The 23,168-nt window shown below is 26.1% G+C and overlaps 1 protein-coding gene across 22 annotated transcripts in view; it reads left to right on the plus strand.

The window, feature by feature from the left end:
* LOC101888529 (cAMP-specific 3',5'-cyclic phosphodiesterase) overlaps positions 1–23,168 on the plus strand; it is a 668,201-nt gene that overhangs the window by 621,266 nt on the left and 23,767 nt on the right. For 20 of the 22 annotated variants that reach the window (XM_059121825.1, XM_059121826.1, XM_059121828.1 and 17 more), the window contains one exon: positions 20,022–20,126. In XM_059121825.1, coding sequence (XP_058977808.1) covers positions 20,022–20,126 — 105 coding nt within the window. Of the gene's footprint in view, positions 1–800; positions 1,279–20,021; positions 20,127–23,168 lie in introns of those variants that run through there. The other 2 variants (XM_059121847.1, XM_059121846.1) reach the window with 2 other exon arrangements.

Genomic DNA, 23,168 nt, shown 5'->3' on the forward strand with positions numbered 1-23,168 from the left:
ATATTTTCCAATAAATTTGGCTAAAAATTTTTTATATTGGCTTTTTTCGGAAATAAAAAATCTTCCTGGAGAATAAATTCATTATAAGTATATGAATTTGTGTTTTGAAGAATTAATGATTTTTTTTTTTTTTTTTTTTTTTTTTTTTGAAATGGATTTGAAATTATGTCATTTTCAATTTCAATTGACTCAAATCTTGACTCAGTTTTATCTATGGGTATTTTTGCAGTGCGTATTTTCCGAAACTTCCCAACAATTCTCACTAACTCATAAAATGTCTTTGTCATTCTTTGTTTAGTTTTGTTTAATTAAAATACGTCATTTCAAATAGCATAGGCCCAGTTCGAGGTGTTAATTAAATAAAAAAACTTGATTTCGAATATTTTTTTTGTTTCAATGGAAGAAAACAGCCATGAATTGGTAGTAGCTCTTTTTGGAATTTCAAATTTTGAGAACAAAAAATTCATTTAGTTTCATTTAACAGGTCCAAGACAAGAGAAGAAGAAAGATTTGAAAAAAACAAACGTAGTTTGAAAATAAAAATCCAATCTTCCACCAATTTAAAGCAAAATAAAACACAAAATGTGACTTTTAAGTGAAAAACATAAAATCAAAAAACCCAGTGAATTTAAAAGAAAAAAATTGAAAAAAACGTGTTCAAAAAGAAAATATTTTTTTAAACTTAAATAAATAAATACTACACCGGACAAGCATAAGGAGGCTTTTTATTTGAATATTTTTCTATATATATAAACAAAAAAAAAGAAAATAAATAAAAACCAAAATAATTTTATTGGCCCCCCTCCCGGACAAATAAAAACTGAAAATTTGTTTCTTTTTTTGAAAGAATCTCCAACTGTGATAAATTAACAACAACAACAAAACGCAAACCAAATCTACTTTCCTAAGTCATTTTTTACATGTGATGCTTGAAAAGCAACAACTCAAAACAACAACAACAAAATACCCCCCAAATAAAGCAACAAAATCCAAAGAATTTTTTTTAATACAAATAAATTTAAAAAATTATATTTTTTTAAATTTTAACCAAAAATCCCAGTACAATTAGTAATAATTCACAAATACAACCACACCCCGCCCCACCAAAACACACACACACAAATCCATCAAAATGATGCTAAATAAAAATTCACCAGGATCGCAGTCAATGCCCCGCGTCCACTCCTTTTTCAACATGATACCCACCATATTGGAGGGTGAGCTGGCGCTGGCCGTCACCGAGGACAAGGATCGCATGTTTACATTGAAATCGAAAAGGTAGGGTGTGTGACACACACAGACAAAAGGCAAAACAATAACAACAAAAAACTACGAAAAAAATAAAACCATAAATTAATTAAAAAATATGAAAGAAAGAACAAAATCTAAAATACTCAGACACAACATAAAATGCTTTAAAAAACCCGCCTCCACACAAATGTGGAGGTAGTGAAGAGCTATACATGTGTGTGTGCGTGTGTCTATGACACAGACCACAAATTGCGATGCCTTACCCCCAAAGGCCTGAAAGACTTACGTCTTAAATTGTCCCGTTTTTTTTCTATTTTTTTTTTGCAATCAAACAAATTTTTGAGTGCTACGTGATTATTAACACGGCGACACACAGTGTCATGCGGAGCATAGCATAACAATAATTCTCATTCCATATATATTTTTTTATAATATGTGAAATTTCGAAAAAAAAAATAAATCTGAAAATTCAAAAATACGAATTTCTGCCAAGGTATATTTCTTTTAATTTTGAAATTGAAAAGAAAAATATTTTTAAAAGCCAAAAGTATTTTTTTGCTAAATGCTGGCTATTTTTAAAAACGTATACATATTTTTTTAAATTTCCAAAAAAAAGTAAACACATGCCATAAGAAGATGTTGTTGCTAAAATGCATATTTGACCTACATAATGTCAATAAACTGAGAACACTGACCGCCTTCTCGATCGTAAAATTAAATTTTACGATATTTTCCTTAATTTTTGCCGAGATATTAACCGATATTTTATTAATTCAATGACTTTAGGCGATGTTTTTCAATATATATTCAGAATTTTGAATTAAATAATTTTTAGGAGGAATATAAATTTTTGTAGGATTCGTGTATCACAATTGTATTCAGGTATATCAAGAATTAACAGAGTTATCAATGTATATTTTTCAAATATTCCCTGATGAACCGCTAGAATTTTTGTAACAGAATTTACGGCCTTCTAGATCGTAAAATAAAATTTTACGATATTTTCCTTAATTTTGCCTAAAGTCATTAGATTAATAAAATGTCGGTTAATGTGACATTTTATTAATCTAATGACTTTAGGCGATGTTTTCCATATATTCAGAAGAATCTCAAGATTTTACAGAATTTTTTTAAATATTACCCGAAGAACCCATAGAATAGATTTTTTTAGAATTTGTTGACATGGATTATTTTTTATAAAAACTTGACGGAATTCTTAACATTTATCGGATTTTTTTTTAAGAATTTGTTAAAGTCATTTACTTAGATTTTGAAAAATCCAGATTTTTCAAAAATTCTCCGACGTATATTTTTATAAAATTTTTGCGAATGTATGTGGTGAATTTTTATATATTTTTTGTCGATTTTTATAATTTTTTTGGAATTTACAAATTTTTGACGTGGATTTTTATAAATTTTTGACGTGAATTTTTATAATTGTTTTGTCCTGGATTTTAATAAATTTTTGTCGTGAATTTTTGTAATTGTTTTGTCCTGGATTTTTATAAATTTTCGGTGTGGAATTTTTATGGAAACTCTTTAAATTCTTGATTTGAATTTTTAAAATTTTTGACGTGAATTTTTATAATTTTTTGTCTTGCATTTTTATTATTATTTTTTTTTTTGACTTGGATTTTTAAATTTTTTCAACGTTGATTTTTTAAAAATTATTTTTAGGAAGTTTTATATTTTTGATATGGATTTTTAGAAATTGTTTGCCGTGGATTTTTATATTGTTTTTAGACATCGATTTTGTTTTTTTTTTTTGGTTTCTTGGCGTTGATTATTTGGGAATTTTTGTTAAGGATTTTATATATTTTTGATGTGGATTTTTATATTTATTATTTTTTATTATTTTTTTATTATTTTATTTATGGATTTTTATAAATTTTTGGCTTTGGTTTCATAAGATTTTTTAGGAAATTCTAAACATTCTTAGAGGTGATTTTTAATTCATTTTTTTTTTGTTCTGGATTTTTATAATTATTTTTGACGGGAATTTTTGCAATTTTTTCGACGTGGGTTTTTTAAGAATTTTTGTTTGGAAATTTTAAACAACTTTGATGTGAATTTTTATATATTTTTTGACATCGATTTTTTTGATTTCCAACATTTTTTGCCCTGGATTTTTTACAAACTTTTGGTATAGATTTTTATGAATTTTTGTCTCGGATTTTATAATTTCTTAGAATTGATTTTTTTGTTATGAAATTTTATAAATTTTTAGTATATATTTTTTTTAAATTTAAAATTTAAATTTGACGTAGAATAAGCATTTTTGAAGCCGACTTTGTAGTTTATTTTTTTTAACGGGAATCTTTTTAGTATTCTTGAACCGCATTTTTTATCTTTTTTTATTTTTATTATTATTATTATTATTATTATTATTATTATTATTATTATTATTATTATTATTATTATTATTATTATTATTATTATTATTATTATTATTATTATTATTATTATTATTATTATTATATTATTATTATTATTATTATTATTATTATTATTATTATTATTATTATTATTATTATTATTATTATTATTATTATTATTATTATTATTATTATTATTATTATTATTATTATTATTATTATTATTATTATTATTATTATTATTATTATTATTATTATTATTATTATTATTATTATTATTATTATTATTATTATTATTATTATTATTATTATTATTATTATTATTATTATTTTGAAATTATTGAGGTACTTTTTTAGAATTTTTAAGAAATTTTGATGTGAATTTTTAACTTTTCTTGGAAGTTATCAACGCAGAGTTTTTGAACTCATATATAATTTTTAATTGTATAATATATTATTATTATTATTATTATTATTATTATTATTATTATTATTATTATTATTATTATTATTATTATTATTATTATTATTATTATTATTATTATTATTATTATTATTAATATTATTATTATTATTATTATTATTATTATTATTATTATTATTATTATTATTATTATTATTATTATTATTATTATTATTATTATTATTGTTATTATTATTATTATTATTATTATTATTATTATTATTATTATTATTATTATTATTATTATATTATTATTATTATTATTATTATTATTATTTTGAAATTATTGAGGTACTTTTTTAGAATTTTTAAGAAATTTTGATGTGAATTTTTAACTTTTCTTGGAAGTTATCAACGCAGAGTTTTTGAACTCATATATAATTTTTAATTATAATAATATTATTATTATTATTATTATATTATTATTATTATTATTATTATTATTATTATTATTATTATTATTATTATTATTATTATTATTATTATTATTATTATTATTAATATTATTATTATTATTATTATTATTATTATTATTATTATTATTATTATTATTATTATTATTATTATTATTATTATTATTATTATTATTATTATTATTGTTATTATTATTATTATTATTATTATTATTATTATTATTAGTATTATTATTATTATTATTATTATTATTATTATTATTATTATTATTATTATTATTATTATTATTATTATTATTATTTTGAAATTATTGAGGTACTTTTTAGAATTTTTAAGAAATTTTGATGTGAATTTTTAACTTTTCTTGGAAGTTATCAACGCAGAGTTTTTGAACTCATATATAATTTTTAATTATAATATTATTATTATTATTATTATTATTATTATTATTATTATTATTATTATTATTATTATAATTATTATTATTATTATTATTATTATATTATTATTATATTATTATTATTATTATTATTATTATTATTATTATTATTATTATTATTATTATTATTATTATTATTATTATTATTATTATTATTTTATTATTATTATTATTATTATTATTATTATTATTATTATTATTATTATTATTATTATTATTATTATTATTATTATTATTATTATTATTATTATTATTATTATTATTATTATTATTTTGAAATTATTGAGGTACTTTTTTAGAATTTTTAAGAAATTTTGATGTGAATTTTTAACTTTTCTTGGAAGTTATCAACGCAGAGTTTTTTAACTCAATTTTTTTTTTTTAATATTTCTTTTTTTGAAGTCATAAACTAGATTTTTTAAACAATTTTGAAGTAGTTTTAAAAAAATGCTTTTAAATGGTTTTTTAAGCTTTTCAGTTTATGATAGTCCTTTTTTGCATAACTTTCATTAACAATTGTTGACGTGGATATTTCAAGAATTTTTGATATTAGAAACGTGTTTTTTTAAGTAAATTTTGAACCACTACTTTTTAGGATGTTTGAAGTTACCATGTTTTTTTAACGTTTTTTGAAGACATATTAGTACAAATTATTTTTTCTTCTTCGATCTTTTTTCGTTGTTTGATGTTTTTTTAAAAAATGTATTATTGAAGATTTTTTATACAAATTTACTGTGAATTTTTTAAGAATTTTTCACCACGATTTTAAAATTATTTAATCATTCATTTTTAGGAATATTTATTTTATATTTATCGAAGTTATAGTCACTATTTTTAAGGACTTGTTTAAAAGATTTTGATTGCTGTATTCTTGAAATTTAAAGATATTCTAAAGGTTTTTTTCAGAAAGGTTTAAGGCAAAGCTAAAATTTCGAAATTTTATTTTTTAAAAGACAATGGAGTTAAAAAATTATTAAGGAATTCAGAACTTTGATAGTTATTTTTTTAGAGAACTGTAGATTTAGGTTTTTTAATTCCTAAATATTTTATATCTTTCTGCGCGTGATTTTTTTTTTTAATATTTAAACATTTTCCTGAATTCCGAATTTTTTAAAATAAATTCATCCGTCATTGTATTTGTATGTCAGATGATAAGAAATTTTCGGCAGTCATACTTATTAACCTATATATTCAGAATTATTAATCACATTAAAGAATTAACAAAAGTAATGCCCTTTGTCGCACTGCCTTCAACATGTGCCATGTGAATACGTTTTTTTTATCTACGTGCATTATTTTTTATTTATTAAATAATTAAATGCATATTTATTTGCAACCCAAATAAATATTTTTACGATATAAACATAAAGTTGTCAGCACAATTGTTTTCCCCGTAGAAGTGCACTCATTGTTCGTAAATTAACAAAAGAAGCACAGAAGCTGAGACACACACACATACATATGTATATTTAAAATCTTACATATGTAATTACGTATTTTGCCGAACAATGAAGAAGAAAGGAATTGAATGTTCTCTTTTACAAAGAATTGATTCTTGGTAGGTTTACATGTCTGTAGATATGTATGCTAAATGATTTCCCATGCCCAGAATGACCATATTATTCATACCCCTTTTGACACCAAATGCTTCCTTATTGTCATAAAAAATGATTCTTTGAATTGGATATGATTTCGTATTGGAGTCTCACCAAAGCCATAGTATGAATCAGAAAAGGCGGTATTTTAGAAGAGATCATAATATAGGGTAAAGAACAGTTTAAAAAAATTGGTTTCGAATTAAAAAAAATACAAAACAATATTTTAAAAATTCTAAATTAAAGTCATATCGATTGGAAAATATGGCCAAGACCCTTTCGATAACTTCAATCAGGGGGTATCTTTATATAAGGACGAAAAGGTGGTCCTATATTATTTTTTTTTTTTTTTTGCTGGTAGCCCAGCGAACTGAAAGTCAGATGAAAATTCCGATTTCAGATTGTCATTCGATTCAAATTCTGACCGAATTGGCAGAATTCGGACACATGTCGGTCAGATGTGTCGGATAAAACTTCAGACGTTGAGCAGACGTGTCGAACGTATTAGCGAAACATTTGGCGAATGAAAAACAAGGTCAAAGCGTAAAAATTCTTAAAATCAGATTTATCCTTTCATACGGGCTATTCCAAATAGTAGGCCGATATGACTCATTTTTTATACCAGTGATTATAGATGTCTATCAAATTTCAAAGCTCATCATCAAAACTATCCTAAATGTTGCAAAATACATTTCAAACTATAGAGGCCCCTTTGTATACAGTCAAGACTTTATAATGGCCCTAACAACGTTTGGCCTCAAATTATTTTGGAATTTTGATCTAAAAATGATTACTGTCAAATCCACTAGGAAATTTCCACAACCAGGCTTCTATTGTACAGTGAAATTATAAAACATTTGGAGCGAATTAAGAAAAATGCAATTTTGTTTAAAAATAAACAGGGTTTTTTTAAACACAAATTAATGATATTTTTTCACGGTACATATTGAATATATATAATTCTTTTGTTCAGAGACCCACAATGAAATTTGATCTAAAATAATTCTTCCTTTGACACTTTTCCCAAAAAAGAAAGTTTTAAGGGAGATTCTGAAACTTATTTGAAACGTGTTATATTAACAGTAAAAAACGCAAACACATACTTTTCACTTGTAATATATACATTTCGAATGTAATTTTCTTGAAAACTACTCCAGTTAGATATATAGTTTGTTCCGAGAATTGTAATGAAATTTTCTGTAAATTATTTCTTCCTTTGATACCTTCTGCCTAAAACGAAATTTTATGTTACTCTCAGGCGTCAAATCGAAAAAAGTCCAAAAAAAATTCATCAAAATAATTAGGAAATATATATATTTTTTTTTTTTTTTTTTTGTAAAATTTATTCAAATATTTTTTTTTTGATATGCAATGGAAATAGAGGTTTCTTTTCATTGGTGACATATAGTGAAATTTGGTGATGATTATTTTTTTCTCTGACATCATCCTCCAAAAAAGATGTTTTGCAGGAGATTTTTGTATAAACTTCCACAAAGTACGACTTTAACCCTAAAATGTGTTTTTTAGCAAATATTAACTCCTTCTAGGACCTATAATAGAATCATATGACAAATAATTTTGTAGGCTATTTTGAATTTCTACGATCCCGTTTAAATGGAGTTTTTAACCATATTTTCAAAAAAGGAAAAATTAAGAAAAAGTTTCTTTTTTTCGAAACATATTTTTTGACATGCAATGTAAATATATATTTCTTTTCTTTGGTGACTTGTAGTAAAATTTGATAAAGACTATTATTGTCTTTGACGACATCCTCCTAAATTGATGTTTTGAAGGAGATTCTTTCATAAACTCCCATAAGTTAGGGCTTCAAGTCTAAAATGTATTTTTACTATATATGATTTTCTGGGCATAGGTAAAAGTTAGACTTTTGAATCCTTCTAGGACCTGTAGAATTATATGACAAATAATTTTGTAGAATATTTTGACTTGCTCCGATCCAGTTCAAAGGTAGTTTTAACCCTATCTTCAAAGAAGAAAAAATTAAAAAAGGTTTCCTTTTTTTCGAAACATTGATGCAAATATTTTTTTGATATGCAATGGAAATAGCGATTTTTTTTCTTTGGTGACTTATTGTAAAATTTGAAGAAGAATATTTTTCTCTGAAGTTATCCTTCTGAAATAATGCTTTGTAGGAGATTTTTGCATAAACTCACAAAAAGTATGGCTTTAACCCTAAAATATGTATTTTAAATTTATGCGATTTCCTGGCGCTTAGGTAAAAGTGATACTTGTAGGACCTATAGTTTAAATATAAATAAAATTTGATGACAAATAATTTTGCAGAATATTTTGACTTTCTTCGATCCGGTTCTAAGGGTTTTTTTGGCCATATTTCAAAAAAAAGTGCCAAAAAACCCTTTTGCTGACTCACTTGAGGGTTAAAAATTTCCATAAAAGTTTCCAAAATTTTCTACATAATACAAACCAATAAAAATTTATTTTTTCAAATTTCAGGATTTCTACCGATTCTTTCAAAATTTAAATTGTACCAAATTTAGTACCATTTAGTACACAGAAGTACGAATTTCCAAAATTTCGTATATGGTCCATGCTAAAATATAATAATAATCTTATTTCCAAATTTGAGATTTTAAAATTTAAATTTGTAACAGATTTAGTACCATTTAGTACACATAAGCACAAATTTCCAAAAATTTTGTACATACCACAATCCTAAAAATTAATAGTAATCCTTTTTTTTCCAAATTTCATAATTCCAATTGTATCGGTTCTACTAAAAATTTTAATTGTACCAAATTTAGTACACATAAGTACGAATTTCCAAAACAACCTACGTACCCAAATCGTCAAATGTAATAGAAATCTTATTTCCAAATTACAGGATTTCAACTCTATCGGTCCATCCAAATTTAAATTGTACCTAATTTAGTATCATTTAGTACTTTTCGTGCACATAAGTACAAATTTCGAAAACAAACTCCATATACCAATCCCACAATCCGCCAATAATGTTAATTTCAAAATTAAGAATTCGAGCTCCATATGTTCGTCCAAATTCAAATTGTACCAAATTTAGTATTGTTTACCCCCTCCGTACATCGATCCCACACCTCTATCTTGATTTCCAATTCCAAATTTCAAGTTTTAGCTCTAACCGTTCACATGATCCGAAATGGTACCGAAAATAGTACATTTAAGTACTTTTTCTTACAAAACCCCTTTGGTAAAAATTTCTATGAAAGTAATTCCCGTTTCTCAAGCTGCAATTTTTCCGAAGACACTATATGCCTAAAATCAACGGATTCCAAGAAATCTTAATCCAAAATTTAAAAAAAAAAATATGGAAGAGGGCGGAATCTTGCCCTCTATATCTAGGTTACTTTCAAAAAGCCGTTACATGTGTCTTCTATTTTTAGTTCTACTTTCAGAATGTACTGTATTATCCCGGTGATTATTGAAAAAATTATAGTAAAATTTTATGAAGAATATTTTTGTCTGTGACGTCATTCTTATAAAATGAGATTTTTGCATAAAATTACAAAAAAGGCTATTTTTCTGGTCTTTAGAAAATTGAACTTTTGACTTTCTAGGACCTATAGTAGAATTTTATGACAAATAGTTGTGTACAATATTTTGACTTTCTACGATCCCTTTTAAAGGGAGTTTTTAACCATATTTTCAAAAAAAGGACCAAAAAGGCCACTTTGATGACCCTCAATTTTCAACGCAAATAATCTTCGCGTTTTTGTCTTCAATATTGCTGATAACACTATATACCTAAAATCAGCAAATTCCAAGGAATTTAATTTGGACATTTTCAAAAAATGATAGAGAGGGAGGAAATTCCTACTTCTCTACTTTCATAATCTGCTGGATTTTCCCTGTAATTATTGAAAAAATGAATTTTGTTTCAATGTAATTTTCTAAATGTCGCAGAATTCGATTATGCAACTCTTGTCAAAAATTAACCCCAAAACAAATTTATTTATTTCGCTGTTTGTAATTTAATTTCAGTCCAATATAAAATCCAGAGTACTGTCGATATAATTATTGTTTATTAATGAGTATTTCAATTACCCTAAGGTTCTAAAAAAATCCGAAATTGCAACATTGTTTTTGAATTTTCATAACTTAATGTGATTTCATTGCCTGCGCCTGTCTTCATATATATTTTTTTTTAATATTTGAAATATTATTTTTTCCTTTATTAATTTTTATGATTTAAACATTTGCCGCTGTAAATCATATTCGCTGACAGATGCAATGTAAATTATCTGTTTCTGACATAGGAATTGGTCGCAGTGTGATTTTTTTTTTTTTTCAATTATATTTTTTTATGATTTGAAAAGAAATGAAAATTGTCAATGCGAAACACATGATTTTCAATTATGCAAAATAAAAAACAAAAATACATACACACATTGATATTTCTCAGAAGTAGAGATGGATGAATGGTTGGACTTTCTATATTTGTCATCGAAATTATCTTTGGCAAATGACAAGACAACATCTGAGGAATGTCGAACACATGCTGGGCACCGTTTTTTTAGGTGGGGGACAATTTTAAAAGGCCTAATATAATTTTTGTACACCTAACCCAGATTTTCCATAGGAAATCCATGCATGGAAATCCTAGACTTTTTCCCTATAAAAATGTATTGAATATTTCCCTATATTTCAAAGGTCATCATCCCCAACCTACATTTGTATTTTTCTTTTTCTAAATATTTTGCCAATAGTTGACAAATCATATGATAACTAGATCTAATTAATAGCAACATACATATGTATGTGTGCTAAAATCTCAGACACACATGTACACACACACACACACACACACACATTGAGAAGAGACTTCTCAAAGGGGATTTTTATTGGCAATTCACTACACAAGTGGTGAAATATTTTAGCACATGATTTCTGAGGCAGAAACTACACATATATGTATGTATATGAATGTATGTGTGTAATTTTTTTATGAATTTTTAAAATATCTTTTTTATTCATCCATAGACACACAACACACATATTTTTGACGTCACAGAATTAATAAAAGAGACCCATGACAATATTTAATTATATATTATTTGAAACTAAAAATAAATAATTTGATTAAATTTATGAGAAAAAGAAGAACTTGTTTGCCATTTTAAGGGGGGCAATATCGTGACACTTTTTAGAACTGTAAAAAAACAAACAGACATTTCCAGTTTTTTTATTTTTATTTAATTAAGACACATTTTTTTAAAAAGAAATTTATTTTTACCAATTATAATTTTTGTAATAATTTATTTATTTTTTTTTCATCTTAAGGTTATTTTTCCAAATGATTCTCAAATTCCTTTCCCCATTTTTTTTATAAACTAGAAAAAACAAAAAGACATTTTCAATTTTTTATTTTTATTTAATTATGACACTATATTAAAAATATTTTTTTATTAATTATATATTTTTTAATAATTTTATTTATTTATTTCTCCTTATGGTTATAGTTCCTCAAAATTCTTTTCCCTATTTTTTTTTAAAACTAGAAAAATTATTTTTTTTAACTATTTTTCAGATTAATATTTTTTGGTTTGTTTTTTTTTTTTCTATAAGTTTTTGGCACATTTGAGCAAAATACACAACATTTTTTTAAATGAAACAATTTTTTTTTTTTTTTTTTTTTTATTATTTATTTATTTATTTATTTTTTTTTTTTTTTGAATGCACCCTACAATGAGTCACATTAATCCAAAATTTGTGTATTTTTCCAAATAATTCTAGATTTTCTTTCTCAATTTTTTTTTATAACGTAGATAAATACTTTTTTTTTTATTTTATTTATTTATTTCTTTTTTTTTTTTTGGACTATTTTTGAGTTAAATACCGATTGTTTTTTTTTGTCTCTCTATAAGTTTTTGGCACATTTAAGCAATATTTTTTCTTTCTTTTCAGTTTAGCAAACTTATTAATTTGTTAAATATTTTCATTTTCAAAGACATATCATAAATTTGAAATTAAAGGTCGAATCTCAAGAGCCAAAAGCACAATAATTTATATATGTACACACTATTTTTTTTAAATGAGAGCAATATATATTTTTTTTTTAATTTTTGGATGCACCCTACTATAAGTCATATTAACCGAAAATGTGTGTAAGGAATTTATTAATTGGTATTAATTAATTTTTACTTAAATCCCTTTTTCCTTTCATGAATTTTAAGTTTTCCAAAATATATATACCAAAATTAAATAAATAAAATATTTTTTTCTACATTAAAAATTAAACAGATCAAAAAAATATGCTCCAGCTTTGATTTTTGAGCTGAAAATTGAGTAAAAACTAAAATCCATAGATTAAGAAAAAAAAATAAATCAACGAATCTTATATAAAATGATGAAAAAATATCAATGGAATTTGAACAAAAATATTGAAATTCTCGGTGGTATCTTTAACAAGTAAAAATCCAAATTTTTAATACCCTCCACCATGAGGTAGTATAAATATTTAAAAATAAAAATATCGGAATCAAATATTAGTTCCTCTTCAATTTTTTCCGGTGACGTTTTAATTCTCAAAATGCACAATTTGTTCAGGGTTGACATAATTTTTTAATTATAATTTAATAATAGGGAAAATAATTTAATAATAGAAATTTAATAATAGACAGGGGACCCACATTCAATTTTTCTGTCCAAAATAACATCGACATCTTTTCATAATAAAAATTGGTTCCCACCATATATAAATCTTAAAAACCAAGAGTGACATAAATATAACATTTCAAGATGCACGCTCTATCCATTCACTCTATGGTAAATTTAGTACTACTTAGTACTACCTGCATATCTCAATCCTAGACATCAAAAAACACCTCAATATAAAATTCGAGATTATAGCTCTATTCCTTCACCCAATGCCTAATTTAGTACCACTTAGTACTTTTTGAACAATTATAGTACACATTTCCAAAACCATATCCATATCTCAACCTCATATACCAACATTAATCTAAATATAAAATTTCAGGATTTCAGCCAACACCAATTCTCAACCAACACAAATTCGTACAATTACACAACAAATTTTCCAACCAGCTCCATATCTCAATTCCAGGTACTCTCAGAGGCCTTAATATAAAATTTGAGGATTCTATATATATTCAATTACCAAGTACCACATTTAGTGTTTTTCCTACAATTATAGTACACATTTCCATAACGACCACCATATCCCAATTCCAGATACTCATAGAGTACTCAATTATAAATTGGAGGATGTTATCTACATTCCTTCAATCAGTACCAAACAGTACAACTTAGTACTTTTTGTACAAATATAGGACGCATTTCCGAAGCCACCGCCAAATCTCAAACAGAGATACCATCAATAATCTAAATATCAAATTTCAGAATTTTATATCTATTCCATTATCCAATATCAAATTTAGTACCATTGAGTACTTTTCCGAAACCACCTCAATTCCAGATACCAACGGAGACCTCAATATCAAATTTGAGGATTTTATCTCTATTCCTTCACCCAGTACCAAATTTAGTATTATTTAGTCCTTTTCGTACAATTATAATAGACATTTCCATAACCACCATCTCAATATCTCAATTCCAGATATAAACAGATACCTCAATATCAAACTGCGAGATTCCAGATTTTTCCCTTCACCTAGTACCAAATTTAGTACCATTTAATACTTTTCGTATAATTATAGTACTCAATCGCAAAACCGTTCCATTCTAAAATTTCATGGTTGTAGCTCTAACCCATCACCCAGTGCCAAATTTAGTACTTTTCGTACAATTATAGTACACATTTAGAAAAGCCAACTACATATCTGAATTCCAGATACAAACAGAGATCTCAATATCCAATTTGAGTAAAATTTTTTACTTTTCGTAAAAATATGGAATACATTTCCAAAACAGCCACATTCATTTCCAATTACCAACAGGGACCTCCACTTCCCAAAACTACATCAATGCCTTCATTATATAATCCCAATAAAAATGTATTTCCAAATATCAGAATTCCACCTCTGTTTGTTCAACACAATACCAAATTGTACCAAATTTGGTACCATTTGGTACACATAAGTACAAATTTCCATAACTACTCACATTTTACAATCCAATAGAAATCTTATTTTCAAGCTTCAGGATTACAGCTCAACCAGTTCTTCCAAAATTTAAGTTGTACCAAATTTAGTACCGTATAGTACACATAAGTACGAATTTCTAAAAATTTCTATATTTCCAAATTTCATTTCCTACTTTCAGGATTCCAACCCTATTGGTTCTCCCAAAATTTAGTTTGTACCAAATTTGGTACAATTTAGTACAAATAAGTACGATTTTTTAAAATGCCGTACTTTCCTCAATACTACAATGTAATAATAATCTTATTGCAGGACTCCAACTCTATCGAATCTCCTAAAATTTAAATTGTACCAAATTTAGTACCATATAGTACACATAAATTCAAGTTTATATAAATTTCAAGTGTATAGCTCTAACCGTTCATATGATACGAAATGGTACCAAATGTAGTACATTTTAATATTTTTCGTAAACCTATAGTGCGAATTTCCAAAAACGCTTTGGTACATCTATCATCCCCTCCATCAGTGACCCTCATTCCAAATTTAAGATTTCTAGCTCTACCGCTTCCTCAAATACAAAGCGTACCATATTTAGTACTTTTTACAGTTCTAATACGAATTAACGAGTTTTACTCGTTTTACAAATCCGAGCCAATTTTTCGAAGGTCTGTATGTACATAAAGCTCGGGTATAAATAATTTCCTGATCACACAATTGAAACCAATCGACACGAAATTTTGCCTGATAAGAGAGTTAAGGATAGGGAAGAGTTCTAGCATTTTGGATGACCATTTGATTATATTTTGCTGTAAAATGAACCAGAACAACTAACAGCACGACGGAGTGCGTAAATGTTAGGCAAATGTCCCTGGTCAAAATGCTAAGGGTAATATCTGGGCAGTGTTCGGTGACATAATTTCAAATGCGAAATCTTCCAAAATGGATTTGGACATAAGGAAGCTTCTAACATATTGTAGTGTTGTAGGGTATCGCATGGTCGGCCCCGCACGACTATAGCCTCTGCTTTCTTGTTTTTCTATGTAGATATGGATCCACTTCGCTGAATGGCTGAAATGTCTTCAAATCGGTTCAGTTCTACATTTAGATCCTTACATGTATGTTTTTCCGATTTTCAATTTAAGTTTCATCGACCTCCCAATATTTTTTTTTGAAATTCCCAATACCCAAAATGTAGTGTTCCCAAAGTCTTATCATTCTACTTTACTTCCCGATCCCTTACCATTTCCAGCTTCCCAATATCCTCTTGATTTCGTCTGATATTACGAATCTTTAAATTGTTCGAAATCCACAACACTTTCTCCTACATACCTATTCCAACCACTACCATTAATTACACTCTACATAGTTACAGATTATAGGGCGCTCAAAAACGATTAGCCGTTGCAAAAAAAAAAAAAAACGCTTCACAGTAGCAAGCGCGTGTTATTTAAAGTAAATTATTAAAATGACAGAACTGAGAACACAAAAAAATGAGTGGGCGGGCGGTTGGATATTTCACAATTTTTTCTTAAATGAACTCTTATTAAATGTTTAAATAAATTTGTGACATTGTCACTGATTCGGCGACAGGCCATGGAGATTATTGTTCACGGGGATGGAAACAGTGATGATGGTGATGATGACGATGATGAGGTTTATTATTAATAGAAACTATTGTCGTTGGTTTTTAAAGACAACAAAAAAAAATAATTTTACAAATAATGATGATGACGATGATGATAATGATTACCAGTAATGAAAATGTTAATAAAAACAATTATTTGAGCTTGAGGTCAAGCTCAAATAATGACCTCAAGCTCAAATAATTGTTTTTATTAACTATCCAAAAGGTCAAAAAACCAGAGAAAATATTTAGTAATGAAAATGTTAATGAATTTCTCGATGGTAATTATCATAGATATTAATTGTATTTTACAAATATATATATATATATATATATATATATATATATATATATATATATATATATATATATATATATATATATATATATATATATATATATTATATATATATATATATATATATGTATATATATATATATATATATATATATATATATTTATATATATATATATATATATATATATATATATATATATTATATATATATATATATATATATATATATATATATATATATATATATATATATATATATATATATATATAGATATATACATATATATATATATATATATATATATATATATATATATATATATATATATTATGAGAACGGTGCCTTGCACTGTGGGTGAAAATGAGCTTCTTGAATAGGGTTTTAAATAAGGGTTTTTGTTTCTTCGTGCCCTCACACATACATAGTATGGAGGGTATATTAAGTTCGTCATTCCGTTTGTAGCTCATCGAAATAATAATTTTAGACATAGCAAAGTCTATATATATTATTGATCAACGTAAAATTCTAACACGATTTAGCCTTGAGTCAAAACGAATCTTTTGCCTGCAGGCAGGTCAAGTTCGAAGGTAGGCTAGATTGGTTCCAGGGGTTAAAGTACGCAGGAGGAACTCCTTTTGTGGATATTCAGACAATTTTATTGAAAAATTTTGCTACTATCATTAAATAGGGAGGGGTACCGTTATATGGGGTAGGGTTAGGCCCCTACAACGGTATCCCTCCCTATTTGATGCTTCTAGCCCAATTTTTCAATAAAATTGTCTGAAAATTCACAAAAGGAGTTCCTCCTGAGTACTTTACATCCTGAAGAAGTATTGTCTATATAGGTCCATGATATCCTGCATCCCCCATATAACCGTAACCTCCCAATTTTCGGTATTTTGATGATTTTAGCAACATTTTGACAATGGAATTGTCTAAAAATCCATACTAGAAGTTCTTTCTAAGCATTTCAACCCCCTGGAAGAGAAATGTCTATATAGGTCCACGATATCGTATAGCCCACATACAACGGTATACAAAATATCGATTAAGGGGGGGGGGGGGGTCATAATCGATATTTTGTTAATTTCAGAGACATTATTAACCGAAGTTGTTTAAAATTTCGTATTTAGAAATCGTAATGGGTACTACAGCCTCTAACAAAAAGTGCGTATGCAGGTTCGCGTCTTCGAATAGCCTCCATATAACGGAACCTCCCAATATTCGGTATTTTGTTGATTTTAACGAACTTATTCACCGTGTTTGAAGTTCCTAATATGTACTAAAGCCTGTGACAGAAAATTGTCTATACAGGTTCAGGTCTTCCTATAGCCCACATACAACGGTATCTCTCAATATTCGGTATTTTTATGATTTTAGCGACATTATTCACCAGAGTTGTTTCAAATTTCGTATTTAGAGTTCGTAATGAGAACTACAGTCTATGACAGAAAATTGTCCATGTAGGTCCAGGTCTTCGTATAGGCCCCATATTTCAGTACCTACCTATATTCGTTATTTTGACGATTTTTTTGCTACAATATTCACCGAAATTGTTTGAAATTTCGCATTTGAAGTTTCTGATAGGTACTACAGCCTAAGACAGAAAATTGTCCAAGCTGGTCCAAGTCTTCGTACACACCCCATATATCAGTACCTCCCTATATTCGGTATTTTGACGATTTTAGCGACATATTTCACCGGAGTTGTTACAAATTTCGTATTTCAAGATCGTAATGGGAACTACTGTCTATGACAGAAAATTGTCTATGCAGGTCCTGGTCTTCCTATAGCTTCCATATATCAGTACCTCCCTATATTCGGTATTTTGACGAATTTTGGGTACAATATTCACTTGAAATTGTCTGAAAAGGTCTTCGTTTAGGTCCCATATATCAGTACCTCTCTATACAGGGTGAGATGAAAAAACTGCAACAAAGTCAAATGCCATAATTTTTTTATTTTTTTTAAAGTTTTATTGAATGAAAGCAAAAAAATGCCGGAAATAGCATCAAATTTTAGAATAAGTTTAGATTTGTTCGAATTGGTCACGAATTATGGCCTTCAAACGGCCAATGAAACAGTCACACGTTGCCCGAATGTTGCTCTGCGGTACTTTGGCCCATTCCCGATGAAGCGTTTGCTTGAGGTGATCGACCTTTTTTGGTATTTTTTAGTGCCAACCTTGATTTCCAAAATACTCCAGACACAATAGTCCAACGGATTGGTATTCGGAGATTTTGGTGGCCATTTTGGTGGAAATGAAGCGAGGAACCTCATTTTGTAACCATTCTTGGGTGGTTCTGTTGAAATGTCCAAGGTCTGCGGCCAAAATTTTTGCGTGCCCCAGGCACCCTTTAATACACCCTCCAAAATATTTTCGCGATAGTATTCTATATTTATTCTGATGCCACGGTCGATTAATACGAGCGGAGAGCGACCATCGGCTGTTATGGCGGCCCACACCATCACCATGGCGGGCGCTTGAGTTCCGGTGGTCAACCGAAGGTGCACATTTTCAGCTGAGCACTTTGGGAAGTAAACACGATCATTTTGTTTGTTTACAAACTGCTGGACAATGAATGTTTTCTCATCGGAGGAAACCAAATTCGGCAGTTCACCACTTTCGGCCAAGCGAAGCAACTCTTTACCTCTTTTGAGTCTAATTTCTTTCTGTTGTGGTGTAAGTTCTTGCACTTTTTGGAATATCTATGATATTTCAAGTTTCGTATTTGAATATTGTAATGGCTTCTGGAAAAAGCTGCCTATGTAGGTCCACATCTTCGTATAAACCCCAATATAACGGATATATTTTAATTTTTAAGATTTTAAACGATTTTTAACAGCTTTTATTTTATATTAGTTATTTATTATTATTTATTTATTTATTTATTTATTTATTTTTTTTTTTTTTGAAATATCCAAATTCGTCCCTAATTGTGGAGGGTATTCAAAGTACGGCCTGGCCAAACTTTCTGCTTTTCTACTTGTTAAAACCAATCTTTCATTCATTTTAAAATTCAGTTTATTAAGCCCGTCTCGAAAGAGAAAAAATTAAATTATTTTTTTTATTTTTTTTATTGTGTCCCACTGTTTTGTCATTGTGTAGGAAAAAATAAAACAAAGTATAATTTAAAACGCACAATTTTTTTATATAAATATGTTATTGTTTTTCGCCATTATATACATAAATGTTTTTTTTTTTTATGTGGCAAAAAAAAATAAAAATCACAGCCGATTTAATTAGACACATTTTATGCTACCATTCTCAGGTCATTATTAAATTTTAAAAACAATTTAATTAACATTGTGTTCTACTTAATTATTTATGGTAAATATTATTTTACGTTTTTTCTCTTCTGTTTCAAATTTAATTAATAGTTATTAAAATAAGCCTATTATTGCTAAATAATATAAAAAAAAACAATTCCCTTGGAATAACAATTAATCCAATATATTTTTCCTCTCTTTCTCTGTAGCCATGGCGAGGATCTCATTGTGACACCATTTGCCCAAATTTTAGCGAGTTTACGTTCTGTGCGCAATAATTTATTAAGTCTGACAAATGTTCCGGCATCCAACAAGTAAGTAGTTGTTTTTATTGTTATTGTTTTTTTCTTCTTTCTCTTAATTAATTTGGATTTAGCTGCCCTATGTTTAACTTTAAAGCTGTTACACAACGCAAACAACACTAAGCCCCTTAACCCCCCCCCCCCACTTAAAGCTCGGCACAACCCCGATAGCCCCCGCCCCCGCCCCCTGGGGCAAAACAATTGTCTTGTAGCCCAAATTCCAAAAATAGATTGTTGGTGTTGTTGTTCTGTTTAATTGTGTTTTTGTCTTCTTCTTGACATACCCTCCCAAACAATAAATTGCACCTGGCTGAAATTTAAAATATCCCAAAAAATTAACAAATATTTAAATAAAAAAGGAAAAGTTTTTATTGTTCACCCTCGTAAATTGCTTGGAGTTATACATAGATGACAATTTTGTTGGGAAATACATATTTTCACACGTTTTCTCAATGTGTTTTCAAATTTTAATACACTTTTTCTTTTATTACTATTAATACATCCCTTTTGTGAATGTGCAGGGGTCCATAGATTTGAAGATCTTTTAAAACCTAGAAAAATGATTTTAAAAAAAATATTTAAAAATAGTTTTGAGTGAACCTTTAGAAAAATAACTTCAAACCATATTTTAAAACACCTACCATAACTTAATGAAAATATATTAAAAATAAAATATTGAATAAATTGTTCATGCTCGAGGACCAAAAATAATAATACTTCAAAAAAATACTTCAAAATGTTCAATATTTAAAATTTAAGTTATGACATAATTTTTAATATTTACAAAGTTCATAATTTGTTTTTTTTCGTCCAAGTATTTTTAATAAATGAATATCTGGAAATTTATATTTAAAAATAATCCAAAATTTTTAAACAATATTAAAATATATAATTTTTCCACAATATTTTCAAAAATAAGTATTTAAAAAAAATATATTTAAAAAAAAATATTAAAAAATCTACGATTTTTTAAAAAGAAATGGTAAAAAAATCCTCAAATTCAAATTGTCTTGAAAAATATTTGTAAACAAATGTACGATCTGTTAAAAAATGTTTTAAATAAATCCAAAATATTTTAAATAAATTTAAATGATTGTACAAATAAAAATTAAAAAATATCCATGATTTGTTGAAAATTTACAATCTGTTAAAAATATTTAAAAAAAGTCTCGGATTTGTTGATAATTTTTTATCCAAATTATTAAAAAAATAAAAATATATGTATAACATAAAAAATACTTTTTGCAATTTTTCTTCAAAATTTATTTAAAAAATCATGGTTTGTTGACAACTTTCTCCAAAAACATTTTTTTCAAAACTTTCGTTTTTTTTAATATATTAAAAAGTCCACGATTGATTGAATTTTCTTTTTAATCCACGATTTAAATATTTTATTTATTAAAATCTACGATTTAGATATTCAAAATATATTAAAATTTATCTTTTAAAATCACTATTATTTTTTTAAATTAATAATCATAATATTTTTTTTAAATTTAAATATATTTTTTTTTAAATCAATGATTTAAATATTTTCAATATTTTGATATTTTTTTTAAATTTAAATAATTTTTTTAAATCCACGATTTTTATATTTTTTTCTAAATTTAAATATTTTTTGTTATATCCACAATTTAAATATTTTTTTTAATTACACGATTTAAATATATTTTTAATATTTTTTTAAATTTTAATATTTTTTTAAATCCACGATTTTTATATTTTTTTAAATTTAAATATATTTTTTAAATCCACGATTTAAATAATTCTTTTTAAATCTACGATTTTTATATTTTTTTTAAATTTAAATATTTTTTTAATTACACGATTTAAATATATTTTTTGTCAATAAATTAAAAAATCCACGATTCACTGAAAAATATTTTTTTTTTTATTCCACGATTTAGGTATTTTCTTTTTTTTTAACATCGGCATTTAAATATATTTTTTATGATTTGTTGAATTAAAAAAAAAACGATTTGTTGAAAATCTATGATTTAAATATTTGTTGAATTTTAAAGAAATTTTAAAGAAAAATTCACGATTTAAATATTTTTTATAAACTAATAATTATTGATTTTTTTATTCACGATTTTTTAACTATTTTTTTTAAATTCACAATTTCATTTTTTTCAAAAAATGCAGGATTTTGAAAAATTATATTATATATATATTTTTTTAAATCCACAATTTAAGTATCTTTTTTAAAAAATCTACCATATAAATATTTAAAGAAATCCTGGATTTAAATTTTTTTAAATCCATAATTTGTTAAACCATATTTTTTAAAACATTGTTAAAACAAATTTTTTATTAAAACATTGTTAAAAATAGTTTTTTTTAATCTAAAATTTAAGTATTTTTTTTTTAAAATCCACGATTTAAATACTTCTTCAAAAATCAACGATTTGTTGAAAAATATGTTTTTAAAAAAGTCCACTATTTGTTAATAAAAAATAATTTGAAAAAAAACAAGTAAGCAAAGGCTACAGTCGAGCGGGGCCGACCGTTGAATACCCTACAACACTATAATAAACCATACAGTTTATATAGGCTTCTCTAATTTTCGAATAATAGCAACTTCAACTAATTTGCTCATTTCCAGTTTATTGGTAGATGTTGCACGTAAATGGTCTTCCTAGATCTGGAACCAATATTTCCCAAAGACCCATAATCTCTCAGAAGTGGCAGAAGATTAACATTTATTATTGGTTTTTGACTGAAGCGCATCTATATGAGATACATACATTTGACTATATTCTTCAATGAAATAGTGCGTCGAAGTGCGTCTTTCCTGTATTTGTGAATTCTCCAAAAAGTCTCTTGAATGGACATTTTCGTATTTTGTCTACAAAAGTTGGCAAACTATTTCACACATTGAATATTTTTGGATGGCCATTAGAAACTGCTTGGCTTTTGCAATGTGCGGTAACCCCCATTCAAATGTGCGTGAGGATCGGGCGATAATTACGACCTGCCGACAATTTTGCAGTTTTTTGGTCCATTTCATCTCCTAAATATATGGCGATCATCTCCAAAAAGAGTAGGCTTCTA

This window comes from Musca domestica, unplaced genomic scaffold, assembly GCF_030504385.1.
Source record: "Musca domestica strain aabys unplaced genomic scaffold, Musca_domestica.polishedcontigs.V.1.1 2, whole genome shotgun sequence".
Classification (NCBI taxonomy): Eukaryota; Metazoa; Arthropoda; class Insecta; order Diptera; family Muscidae; genus Musca; species Musca domestica.